Here is a 13,693-nt window from a genome sequence, read left to right on the forward strand (position 1 = left end):
TTCTTCTTCTTCTTCTTCTTCTTCTTCTTCTTCTTCTTCTTCTTCTTCTTGTCTCTCTGTCGCTCTCGCTCTCTCCTCAGACTCGCTAAGGGTTCTTCTTTTTTTTTTTTTTGCTCAGCCCCCTCCCCCACCCAAGGGAAGCTTCTCAACAAGGTTCTTCTTTTTCTGCTCAGCTCCCTAAGGGAACATCTCAGCAAAGGTTCTTCTCTGCACCAGCAAAAGATCTTCACCCAAACTCTTTTAAGGGATTTATTAGGGAAGGAAGAATTCAGGATGGTGGATGCCTCTGCCAGGGAGGAAAAGAACAACCAGAAATGAGCTTGCAGAGGGGTGTATATAGGGCTTCTTAGGATGGAGTTTTCCCAGGGAGAAGATATTTCTGCTTAGGAATTCATTAGTTTTCCTGATCATGGATTGGTTGGTTTAGTTGGGCAGGGGCAGAGTTGCTTCTGGTTTCAGGGCCAAACCGTGTTTCTTTCGTTGGCGCTTTTTTAGCCTTTTGACTCTATTTTCAGGGCTAGGACATATTTCTTTCACTAACTCTGGTTCTAGGGCCGAAGTGTGTTTCTTTGACTCTAGTATTAGAGTCAGGGTGTGTTTCTTTGGTTCTGGGTTCAGGGCTAAAGTTTTTTCCACTGGCTCAGGTTTCAGATCCAGGATGTATTTCTTTGACTAGCTCAGGGTTCAGGGTCAAGGTGAAAGATTTTGTTTTCAGGGACTTGTTAGTTTCCTGTTCAGGAATTGGTTGGTTTTCCTACTCAGGCGTTGCTTGGTTTTGTGTCAGATAGTCTGGGACTGAGTTGGCTCCAGTTTGAGGGTCAAACTGTGCTTCTTTCACTGGCCTTTTTTAGCTTTGGGGCCAATGGCTTAGGTATATTCCTAGCCAGCTCTTATATCTTACATTAACCCATTTCTATTAATCCCTGTATTGCCACTAGGCTTTGGCTTAGTGGTGTCGGCATGTTACTTCTTTGTCGGTAACATGGCATCTGCTGACTCTGTCTTCTTTCTCCATGCATTCAGTTTAGTTTTCTCGCCTAGCTCTATTCTGCCCTGTCATAGGCCAAAGCAGATTCTTTTTTAACCAATAGTAATAAAACATATTCACAGCCTACAGAGGGGAATCTCGCATCAGCACTGCAGAGAAAAGCTTATCTAGTTAAGGCTGAAAGTCACACCCATCTATGTATATGAACATAAATATTTAGAAGAAAATTTAATTTAACCAGACAACATTGGTAGCCCCACCCATTTCCCCCCACAAACACACTAAGACTTTAGTGACTTCCTGGGCCATGTGCTTTTGGCCAGGTTTAGTTTAGGGTTTTTGTTTCCTTATTCTTTTTGAGATAGGGTCTCACTACGTAGCCCTAGCTGGCCTGAACTTGCTATGTAGATCAGTCTGGCCTGTAGATCTGTCTTTCTATGCCACCCAAGAGCTGAGATTACAGGGCTGCACCACTGCACCCAGCTTGACCAGGTTGAGAGTGCCAGCATGGATTCTCTCCTGGGAAGCAAGCTCAAATTCAAACCAAAACCGGTTGCTTGCCCCCCAACCTTCACATCACATTCACCATGGGATGCACCTTGCCTGGCATAATGATGTTATCGCATGCAGGGTTTGCTAACGGGTGATACCAGTGGTGGCCTTTCTCCCCAGCCGACTGCAAAGCCTCTTCCTGTGCTATGGAAGGGAGGCAACAGGGAGGAAATATTAAATAAATTCTGCTTGATTTCCCTCTATCCTGAAAGTTTATTGTGTATTCAGCAGTGGGGCTTAGCATCTAGTTCAGTCCGACTTACTTTATGAGAAAGGGTTTCTCATAAACCTGAAGCTTGCCAATTAGACTGGCTTCTAACCCCTGGGATCTTCCTGTCCCTCCGTCTCCAGCTCTAATATTAAAGGCATTCTCCTCAATGCCTAGCTTTTACATAGGTGCTGGAGATCTGAACCGAGGTCCCCATGGCTGTCTAGAAAGTGTGTGTGCCCACCACATGGTGGCTCACAACCATCTGTAATGAGGTCTGCTGCCCTCTTCTGGTCTGCAGACACACACAGACAAAATATTATATACATAATAAATAAATAAATATTTTAAAAAAAAAAGAAAGAAAGTATGTGCCCACTGTGCTGTCTCTAAGCCCTGGGTAGTAAACTTTTAAGAAACATGTTTAACCATGTGATATCTACATTTTTATAGTTAACATGAATTTTATGTAGTTGGTAGACTTGAATCTTGTGGGTTTTTTTAACAGTTTGACAATGGTTGATACAGTAATAAATTATTATTGTCTAAACTCTAAATTGCATATTTTGTTTAGATAATTTTCTGTCATTTGTTGTCCTTTTTGTGAATGTATAGAATTTATTCTTTAAATTTTCTATTTATTTTTACTTTGTTTATTCTGTTAATGTGTGTTTATGAGCATGTGCAAGTATATACATTGTGCATACTACATAGAGACCAAAGGGAGACATGGAACACCCCAACCCCTATTTTTTTTTTTTTTTTTTGAGGCAGGGTTCTCTGTGTAGCCCTGACTGTCCTGGAACTCACTCTGTAGACCAGGCTGCTCTTAAGCTCAGAGATCTGCTTGTCTCTGCTTCTGGAGTGCTGGATTTAAACGTGTGTGCCATCACCCTCTGCAAGCTTCCTCTTCTTTAAGCCCCATATTGTTCCCCTGAGACAGGGTCTCTCACTGAACGTGAGCTAGCTAGCATCCAGCAAGCCCCAGTGATCCTCATGCCTCTACTCCTACAGTGCTGGAGTACTGTCTTTTATTCTTCAAGCTCACTTTAGCTGGATTCATGGACAGGCATTAACTGTGTACCCATCACAACACATTCCCTGGCTACCCATACCATTACTTTACAAACCACTTTCATCGTGTTATTGAAAGTCACAGTGTGAATGTCTCATGTGACCCAACACTGACAAAGTCACTGAAAATGTTAGTTTTCTACTTCATTCTTGGCCATGGATCTTCATGTTTCTTTTTTTAAAATTTATTTATTTATTAAGGCTTTCTGCCTCCTCCCTGCCACCGCCTCCCATTTCCCTCCCTCTCCCCCGATCAAGTCCCCCTCCCTCATCAGCTCATAGAGCAATCAGGGTTCCCTGACCTGTGGGAAGTCCAAGGACCGCCCACCTCCATCCAGGTCTAGTAAGGTGAGCATCCAAACTGCCTAGGCTCCCCCAAAGCCAGTACGTGCAGTAGGATCAAAAACCCATTGCCATTGTTCTTGAGTTCTCAGTAGTCCTCATTGTCCTCTATGTTCAGCGAGTCCAGTTTTATCCCAGGTTTTTTCAGACCCAGGCCAGCTGGCCTTGGTGAGTTCCCGATAGAACATCCCCATTGTCTCAGTGTGTGGGTGCACCCCTCGCGGTCCTGAGTTCCTTGCTCGTGCTCCCTCTCCTTCTGCTCCTGATTTGGACCTTGAGATTTCTGTCCGGTGCTCCAATGTGGGGTCTCTGTCTCTGTCTCCTTTCATCACCTGATGAAGGTTAATATTCAAGAGGATGCCTATATGTTTGTCTTTGGATTCACCTTATTTAGCTTCTCTAGGATCACGAATTATAAGCTCAATGTCCTTTATTTATGGCTAGAAACCAAATATGAGTGAGTACATTCCATGTTCCTCTTTGTGGGTCGGGCTTACCTCACTCAGGATAGTGTTTTCTATTTCCATCCATTTGTATGCAAAATTCAAGAAGTCCTTGTTTTTTACTGCTGAGTAATACTCTAATATGTATATATTCCATACTTTCTTCATCCATTCTTCCATTGAAGGGCATCTAGGTTGTTTCCAGGTTCTGGCTATTACAAACAATGCTGCTATGAACATAGTTGAGCATATACTTTTGTTGTATGATAGGGGCTGTCTTGGGTATATTCCCAAGAGTGGTATTGCTGGGTCCAGGGGTAGGTTGATCCCGAATTTCCTGAGAAACTGCCACACTGCTTTCCTTCATGTTTCTTAAAATCCTAATACAAGCACTTAATTGCATGGGATTGTTTTATGACTCTTATCTCCTCTGTTTAGCTGTGTCTTTCTCCAAAACCTGAAGTCCTCTGCAGAAATGAGTCCAGCCCTTCAGAGCCACTGTGCACTTCCGGAAGCCATGGTAATAGACCCCACCCCTTCTCAGAATATGCAGAGTATGATCCCGTGATTGAACACTGTTTTGATGAGCAATTGCCAATTGTAAATGTGTCATAATTAAATAAATTCTACAGCTATCTAATAAGCACTAGCAAGTGATAAATGCACACAGGAACTTCGGGTGGATAAGTGACACATTAGCTAGCTTCGTGAAACACACAGCTAACCCCTTCTCCTATGAGAAGTCTGTTGTTGAAATTCTTTTAGAAATTCTTACTTCTGTTAACATCCAGACTAACTGCCCCCCTGTGATCATTGGAAGGCAGTAGGCTTGACTTTTTAACTTCTCTTAGGATTCACAGACAAGTTTTATTTTGTTTAGTTGCAATTATTTTGGGACAAGTTCTCCCTGTGTAACCTAAACTGACTTTGAACTTACTGTGTTCAAATCCAAGACTGGCTGTGAACTTATAATCCTCCTGCCTCAACCTTCCAAATGCTGGAATTACAATTTTGTGCCACCATACCTATTTATCTTCTGTTCATTACTGCAATTCAAGAGATCAAACTCAAGGTCTTGTGTGAGCTAGGCAAGGAATCTATGTGTGAGCTGTATCCCTGGTCTCCAGACATGGTTTTTGTTTTTTATTTTGTTGTTGTTTTTTTTTGTTGTTTTTTTTTTTTTTGTTTTTCGAGACAGGGTTTCTCTGTGGCTTTGGAGTCTTTCCTGGAACTAGGTCTAGGCTGGTCTCGAACTCACAGAGATCCGCCTGCCTTCTGAGTGCTGGGATTAAAGGTGTGAGCCATCATCGCCTGGCTAAACTTTTTTTTTCGAATTAATTATGCAGGCAGACGTCATTCACACACAGCACAGAGACATTCATACACAGTTACAGCCACACACAGCACAGAGACACACAGTACAGTACTCACTTACCTGGGACTCGAACTGGCGACCTCGGGCTCTGTGGGCAGCACTCCAATCCTCTCAGCCAGCTCTCCGACCATTTCCGGACATGTTTCTTTAACACATTCAAATGCTCAGCAAAATCATGAAGTCAAACAATGGTCTGATCCCAGATGCTTCTCTGATACTGTCAGTTCTTTGCTGACACAAACCACCTCACATTGTCGTAATGAGTACGCGGTTTCTCATCCCACAGAAAGCAAACAAAGCTGGGCATGGTGGTGCATATCTGTAAGACAGCAATCTGGGATCTGAGGCAGGAGAACTGTCAGGCATTCAACATTAGCCTGGACAACAGTATAAGATACCACCTCAAAAAACAAAACAAACACCAACAAAATAACAGAAGAAGAGAAGAGGAAAATAAACAGCAGAGCGATTTCAGGTTCACTTAATAATGATCTTATATTTGGAAATTTGAAAATGGTACTACAAGTGCAGGGGATATAGCTCAGCTAGATGTTCACCAACACACACACACACACACACTCTTCAACACTGAACAAAAATGAGAATAGAGAGGCATGTTTGGAGTCCCAGAAAATGAAAAAAAAGGACAATGAAGCCGGGGGTGTGAGAGGCACATAATTATAATACCAGATTTGGGAAGCTGAAGAAGGAGGATGAAGAGTTCAGCGCTACCCTTGGCAACATATGGAATCCCAGAACCGCCTATACCACATGAGACTCTTTAAATACGAAACAAAACTCCAAAAAAAGTGTGTGTGTGTGTGTGTGTGTGTGTGTGTGTGTGTGTGTGTGTGTATGATAACCTTTCTGCTTCCCAGTGTTGATATGAAACATGCAGTTGCTAATGACAAAGGATACAGGCAATACTTAATTATTTTAGTGGGACCATTCTTGTTCTAAACGCAATAATTTTGATTACCCCCATAGCACTCACCCATAGAGAGGATGTATATCCCATGCATGCACCATCTAGGAACACACTCTTGCAGATGTGTGAGATTAACTCTTTCACATCTGGAGCACTCTTCCTTCAGTCAGCACCGAGGGTAGGCTGTGTTTAGAAGATGTTGGGTTTTGATTGATTGTATTATCAATTTGGTTGATAATATTGATTATGTTATCAGTGATAACATAATATCCAATCTTGATTTAAGACCCAGTTTTGATTTAATAACGGATTCTCGTTCAAAGGACAGCACAAGGGAAAGCAATCATGGGGACCCAGCGGCAGTTCACTCCACCATGGCCGGTGAGCACTGGAAAGCAGCATGGGATTGTGTGTGTTTGTACCTAGGGATTTGAGAGGAAAGTGTATTTGTGAAAGTCCAGGGAGCTCTAGAGAGGAGAGCACAGACACGGAGAGTACTGTGGAGGAGAGAGTGTCAGCATTCCTGTGACATCTTGAGAATTAAGGACTAATGACAGCAGTCCTTGTGTCAGGTCCCAACCAGGCAGCGTTAAAGGCTTTGTGCAGCAAGCCGGTTTCCTGAGATCTTCAATGGGAAATTAGAATGCCAATAATTCTGAGTTCCCAATAAGCACACATTATGTCTAAGTCCCCAGGTCAAATAGGGCCTTGACACACGACCCCACATTTTGGTACTGGGAATAGGTCTGATGTGATACCAAGGGCAGTTCATGGGCGGTCCGTCCACAGCAGACAGGCAGGATCAAATAGCAGAGCTAACATCATTGCATCAGGATTGCCAGACTTTGATAGGCATTGTGGTATATTCCTTAATCTCATCACTCAGGAGGTATATGCAGGCAGATTTCTGAGTTTGAGGCCAGCCTGGTACAGAGCTATTTCCAGGACAGCCAGGGAAGACATGGGAAGACATGCCTCAAAAAGAAAAAAAAAAAAAAAAAAAAGATTGTCAGACTTCAATGTGTTTTCCACTGTGCCTCCCTCCTCTCCACAGACCTGGCTCAGAGGGAAGCCCAGTGGTTTCAAGAGGCAAAGAGTCTGAGTGAGCAGCTGAGAAGAGCCTACACCAAAGCCACTTTCCGCCACATGGATTTGCCAGAGGTGTGTTCCAGCCTAGGCACTGACCACTTGCTTGGGTGTGATCTGACCATCATCTCAAAGCACATCAGCAGGCCAGTGCAAGAGGCCACAATGCTTCCTGAGGTCTTCACCAACCTCAGCTCTGTCATGTGTGTGGAGGGGGAGACCGGCAGTGGGAAGACAACCTTCCTGAAGAAAACAGCTTTCCTCTGGGCATCAGGATGCTGTCCCCTGCTGAACAGGTTCCAGCTGGTCTTCTACATCTCCCTGAGGTCCACCAGACCAGACCAGGGGCTGGCCGACATCATCGGTGCCCAACTCCTAGAGGCAGGAGGATGCGTTAGTGACATGTGCCTGAGCAGCAGCATCCAGCAGCTAAGGCACCAGGTGCTGTTCCTGTTGGATGACTACCGTGGGATGGACTCACTGCCCCAAGCCATACAAACACTGATTACAAAAAACTACTTGTCACGAACCTGCCTATTGATCGCTGTCCATACAACCAGGGCCAGGGCCATCCGCCCATACCTAGATACAAGCCTAGAGATCCAAGAGTTTCCTTTCTATAATACTGTCTCTGTACTAAGGAAGTTCTTCTCACATAATATAATCCGTGTGCGAAAGTTTATAAATTACTTTGGAAAAAATGTGGATTTGCAGGGAATTCACAAAACCCCCCTCTTCGTTGCAGCAGTCTGTGCTAACTGGTTTCAAAATCCTTCTGACCAGTCCTTTCACGATGTGGCAGTTTTCAAGTCCTATATGAAATACCTTTCCTTACAGCACAAGGCTACGCCTGAGCCTCTCAAGGCCACTATGTCCTCATGTGGTCAGCTGGCCTTGCGAGGGCTTTTCTCATCTTGCTTTGAGTTCAGTAGTGAGGACCTCATAGAAGCAGGAGTCAATGAAGATGAAGATCTGACCACCTGCCTGATGAGTAAATTCTCAGCCCAGAGACTGAGCCCAGTCTATCGGTTCCTAAGTCCTTTGTTCCAAGAATTTCTTGCTGCCATGAGGCTGACTGAACTCCTGAGTTCAGAAAGAAAGGAAGACCAAGATCTGGGACTTGATTATTTGAGACAGATTAACTCATCCTTGAAGGCTATGGGTGTTTACAACAATTTTTTGAAGTATGTCTCCAGCCACCCTTCATCAAAGGCAGCGCCAATGGTTGTGTCTCACTTGCTTCAGTTGGTGGATGATAAAGAGTCGCTGGAGAACATGTCTGAAGATGAGGATTACAGGAAGCTCCATCCAGAAACTTCTGAGAGGATAGAGTTGATTAGGGGATTGTGGCAGTTATTTCCTGAGTCTTTCTTTTCCTTCATATCAGAAAATTTATTGAGCGTTGCTCTAAACTTTGCTTATGAAAGCAAGGCGGTCGCTGCATGTTCTCCATTTATTTTGCAATTCCTTCGAGGGAGAACACTGGCTTTGAATTGTCTGAATTTTCAGTACTTTTGGGACTACCCAGAAAGTCTACTGTTACTGAAGAGTATTGAGGTCTCCATAAGTGGAAATAACAGAGTAAGGGCAATAGATTTTTCACTCATGGAAAAATGTTTTGCCAAAGTACAGCCACCAACTATTGATGAGGACTATGCCTCTGCCTTTCAACCTATGAGTGAATGTGAGAAAAATTTAGCTGAAAAAGAGGCGATAATAAAGAACTATGTGGATATCCAACACCAGGCTCCACCCAACGTCAGTGCTGGCTATTGGAAACTGTCACCCAAGCAGTATAAGATCCCTAGGCTGGAAGTTGCAGTGGGCAACATGGGTCCTGCAGACCAAGCACTGCTCCAGTTCCTAATGGAAGTCTTCTCAGCATCACAGAATATCGAACTCCATTTGAACCACAGCAATGGCTTTCTTGAAAGCATCTGCCCTGCTCTGGAGCTTCATAAGTCCTCTGTCACCAAGTGCTCAATGTGTGGACTGGAGCTCAGTGCAGCAGAACAGGAGCTGCTTCTTACCCTGCCTGCCCTGCAATCTCTTGAGGTCTCAGGAACAAACCAGTTACCAGGTAACCCTGAGTATCACATAACCATTCTGGTTGACACTGTGTTTTCTCGTTCTTGGTTTTAGATGAATGAAGCTTCTCAGGCACAAAGTCATAAATGTGTCTTGATAGAAGAGATCTGATCACTTTCCTTGTTTGGGGCAGTGTATAAATCAGTTAAAGGCCCTGAATCATAGGATGGGTTTCACATAATTCCAGCAGAATTGGCTTAACACTGACATCAGTATTACATTGCTTGAGGGGCTTTTACAGGTGTTTAAATCACTCATTATTAGTAAATGGTGCACTCTGTGTGAGGTGAGGCTGGAGAATCATCTGTTCCTTGGCTATCAAAGTAGGAGGGTGTTTAGCTTCTCCACAAAAAGGAATTTAATAGTGGGAACAATAAAGTCTTACTTAGGTTTCTGTTGCTATCCTCAAACATTTTGTCCAGAAGCCGCTTGCAGGAGGCAAGGGTTTTCCCACCTTACAACTCCCAAGCCACCTAGTCCATCACTGAAGGCTGCCATGACAGGAACTCAGGCAGGAAACTGGAGGCAGAGAAGAGACCAGGGAGACATGTCGCGTGCTGGCTTCCTTCCGTGGATGCTTCTACAGCTGACTTCTTATTCAGCTCTGGCCCACCAGCCCAGAGGTACTGTCCCCACTAAGCTGGGCCCTTCCTCAACTGTCATTATTCAAGACGATACCTTACAGACTGGCCCACAGGGAACTTGATTGGGTCATTTTCTAAACTGAGGCTCCTCTTCCTAGATAATTCTAGCTTATTTCAAGTTGACAGAAACCAACCAGGCAAAAATTTCTCCTCTTAGTTGTGTCTTCCTTTAAATAATATATAATAGTTTTTAGTACAGACTTTACCTTTTATTAAAATTGTTTATAAGTACTTATGAGTTTTGATAATGCTTGGTTTTTAAATTTTTTTATAATCATAACTAATCCAATCTTTTGTTTTTAACTATCTGTTACATGCTTTGGAATGCTTTGCTTGTCTATATCTGTGTTTTACATTTTTTAATTGTGCAAGGTGCCTGTGTGTGTGTTTGCAAATGTGTACATCGGTACATGACTATGCCACAGCATGTATCTGGAGGTGAAGGGACAAGTGCAGGATTGCCATCTTCCCTTCCACCATGTGAGGCTGGCAGGCTTGGAACAAGTGCTTTTTCTCTTGGAGTCATATCCCTGCACCACACCCTACTCCTGCGTAGGAGAAGGTCTCATATAGTGTAGACTAGCTGTGAATTCATTGTGTCCTTGATCATTACCGTGAACTGCCTGAGCCTTTTACTGCCAAGTCTTGAATGCCAGATTACAGGCATGCTCCAATATCTGGTCTCTGTGAAAATAAAACTATTTTTGATTCTGATAATAAATATCATCCCATAGATTCAAAAAGGACATTGCTTGCCTTGTGTAAAATAGAGACAAGGCAGGGCTGGCATGTCACTTGGTCAGTAGGGTGCTTCCCTATCATGCACAGAGCCCTGTGTTCAATCGGCGGCCCTGCATGAGCTGAGCGTGGTGATACATGTGCAGTCTGAAGAGGGTCAGGACTTCTGTAGTCAATCACAGTCCACTGGGTGTGGGCATGTGGGTGTGTCATTGCGTGTGTTCCGTTCTGCTTCCCCTCACAGCCATTGATGAACCCTGGTCGTTTCCATTTCCTGGGTATTATGCGGAATAATGATCATTTGGGTTAAAAACATCTCAGTTGTCTTGGGTATATTCTAGTGGTAGACTTGCCTGTTTATATGGCTAGTCTTGTGTTTTGAGACAAGGTCTCCCTCTATAGCCTAGGCTATTCTTGGAACTCACAATGTAACACCAGCTGACCTTAAACTCATGAAACCCTTCTTCCCTCAGCACCCCCAGCCACCAGTGTTACATCTGTGAGCCACCACATCTTCCTTGCATTTAACCTTTTGAGGAAATTCCCAGGTGTGTTTCATGGCTACACCATTTACCCTGCCGCCTACCATGTGCAAGTCCCCATGTTCTCTGCCCTAGCCTCATTTTTCTTTGCTTTGCTGTACGAATCAGGAACATATTCTAATAAGTCAACATTATCCTATGACTGAATGAGACTGACTATATTTTCAATAGCTCATAGTGATCTTTTATTTTTAGTTTTAGAGATGTCTATTTAAATTCTTTGTAATTTAAAAAAAATTTGCCTCAAAAGATTTGGGTTGTTCTTTTGATCTTGACACTCCAAAGGCTGAGACAGGAAGATTGCCATGGTCTGAGGCTAGTTCTAAAAGTGAGTTCTTGACTAACTTGGGCAATAGAGTGAGATCCTTTCTCAAACAAAACAAAATTATTCTGTTATAGGAGTTCTTTATGTATTGTGAATACTAAACTCTATTTTACAAGGGAAGTATCTCAATGGGAGAATACTTGCCTACAGATGCAAGGCCTTAGGTTTCATCCCTAGAATGGCACTGGCTCTGGGTAACAGGGACAGGGTGTGTTTCTTTCACTGGCTCTGGGTTCAGGGTCAAGGTAGGTTTCTTTGACTGGCCCTTTTACCCCACATTACCTGTTTCCTTCTAAGAATTCTATGGTTTTTTTAAATTAATTTTTGATCCCAGTCATTTCCCCATCCCTCACATCTGCCTTCCACCCTGTACTCCCGTCCCCATAAATAAAAATAAAAATAAAAACATTTAGGAGAAAAAAAGGAAAAAAAACCAGAAAATTTAAAAATCTTGTCACACATGCAGTGTGACACAGTGAGACACACTGTCAACCCCTTTGTCCATATATCTTTACTTGCAGGTGTTCATTGAAGAAAGTCATTGGTCTGGTGTAGGCGGAATTTCTCTGTAACTGCTCAGCTGCTCCCAAATAACCACCCAGAGACTCATTAATTATAAATGTTCAGCCGATAGCTTAGGCATGTTACTAACTAGCTCTTACAACTTAAATTAACCCATTTCAATCAATCACGTGATAACACATGGCTCATTGCTGATTGCCTCATTTTGTACAATCCTGTTCCCTCTGCATCTGGCTGGTGACTCCTTTGACGCTACCCTTCTTCTTTCCAGCATTCTCTCTGCCCCCAAAATCCTGCTTAGCTATCAACCAATCAGCTTTTTATTAACAATAAGAGCAATTCATATTTGCAGTGTACAAAGATTGTTCCCCAGCACTCTTGTTTGAGGCCTCTGGTTTCTACTGTACTACGGATACCAGGTCTTTACTAGGACTCTTCCTGGGTGTCCTGCTGTTGTCCTGTGTCATGGAGATCCTACAACTTAAGGTCTGCAAGTCAACTTCCTTCATAGATTGGGTGGATGTTGGGCTGCCCACGTTCTAGCCCTGGATCTGAGTCTGGGAAGCTGTAAGGCTGTTCTGCCAGATGAGAAATGGGGCTAGTTCACCCACACCACCGCTTACAGGGTTGGCTCTCCTGCATGACCACAGGTCAGCTCTCCTACCTGCCCAGACGCTGATGTTCGCTCTTATATTTGTCATTAATTCGTTCTGAGTTATCTTTTATGAGTTGGAAGCAAGAATCTAGCTGTGGGCCTGGCGATGGTGGCGCACGCCTTTAATCCCAGCACTCGGGAGGCAGAGGCAGGCTGATCTCTGGGAGTTTGAGGACAGCCTGGTCTACAAGAGCTAGTTCCAGGACAGGCACCAAAGCTACAGAGAAACCCTGTCTCGAAAAAAACAACAAAAAAAAGAATCTAGCTGTGTCCTTTTTCTTGTGCAAAGCCATTTGTTCTCACACTAGTGGCTGGGGAGGTGTTGAAGGGATCCCTCCAGATGCCATACAGGGAAGCTGACTATGAAAAGAGATAAGAATGAAAACCCCATCGGCATAGATCAGACTTCGGGAGTCTAATAACAGGCAGTTTATTCCCAACTATAATTTGGCAAAAAAAAAAAGTTTTCTGGTATAATACAATCCCCACTGCACACGAAAGCATAATTACATTGAAACTCAACTTAGGGTACATGTCATTTCTTCCTAAATGATGGGTTCTGGAGATGGGCTACCAGTACTAGCTTAAGGGCCTAAAGGTCTGGCCTGGTCTCAGTCATAGGGATAGCATAGAGGTCATTTGGGCTATTAGCTACCTCTGGTCCTGGTTGTGAAAGGTTGGGGGAACCTCTGGCAACTGGGTCATTTAGAATACTATCCACTTCCAGTCTTGGCTATAGGAGCTTGATATGACCTGGCTACAGATGACACAGACAATCAGGCTATTAATCACTTCCAGTTCCCAGATTTCTGAATGAAAGAAGGTTTTACACCCTTCCCATTAGAAAGACAGTCCTGTGTACTTAACATTCCTGGTTTCTCTGGAGATCTCTGGGAGCAAGATACTTCATGTTATGCCTCCAACAAGATGTCTTATTTATTTTGTGAGTCTAGTGAGCAACACAGGGCTTCCCCTATGCTCTATTGATGTGGGAGTGTCATATATCAATCTGTTGATTTCATTGGTTGAGTAATAAACAAACTGCTTGGGCTCATAGCTTAGAACATAGGTGGGTGGAGTAAACAGAGCAGAATGCTGGGAGGAAGAGGAAGTGAGCTCAGACTCGACAGCTCTCCTCTCGGGGGCAGACGCCTCAGAGAGACGCCATGCTCCACTCCCGGGC

The 13,693-nt window shown here is 43.7% G+C and overlaps 1 protein-coding gene across 1 annotated transcript in view; it reads left to right on the forward strand.

Annotated features, from left to right (window-relative positions):
- The window catches only part of Naip (NLR family apoptosis inhibitory protein), a 48,870-nt gene that overhangs the window by 22,994 nt on the left and 12,183 nt on the right, over positions 1-13,693 (forward strand). The window contains exons 8-10 of the mRNA XM_005356419.2: positions 4,046-4,127; positions 6,234-6,291; positions 6,965-9,076. Of these exons, the coding sequence (XP_005356476.1) occupies positions 4,046-4,127; positions 6,234-6,291; positions 6,965-9,076 (2,252 nt within the window). The remainder of the gene's footprint in view (positions 1-4,045; positions 4,128-6,233; positions 6,292-6,964; positions 9,077-13,693) is intronic.

This window comes from Microtus ochrogaster, chromosome 19, assembly GCF_000317375.1.
Source record: "Microtus ochrogaster isolate Prairie Vole_2 chromosome 19, MicOch1.0, whole genome shotgun sequence".
Taxonomy (NCBI): Eukaryota; Metazoa; Chordata; class Mammalia; order Rodentia; family Cricetidae; genus Microtus; species Microtus ochrogaster.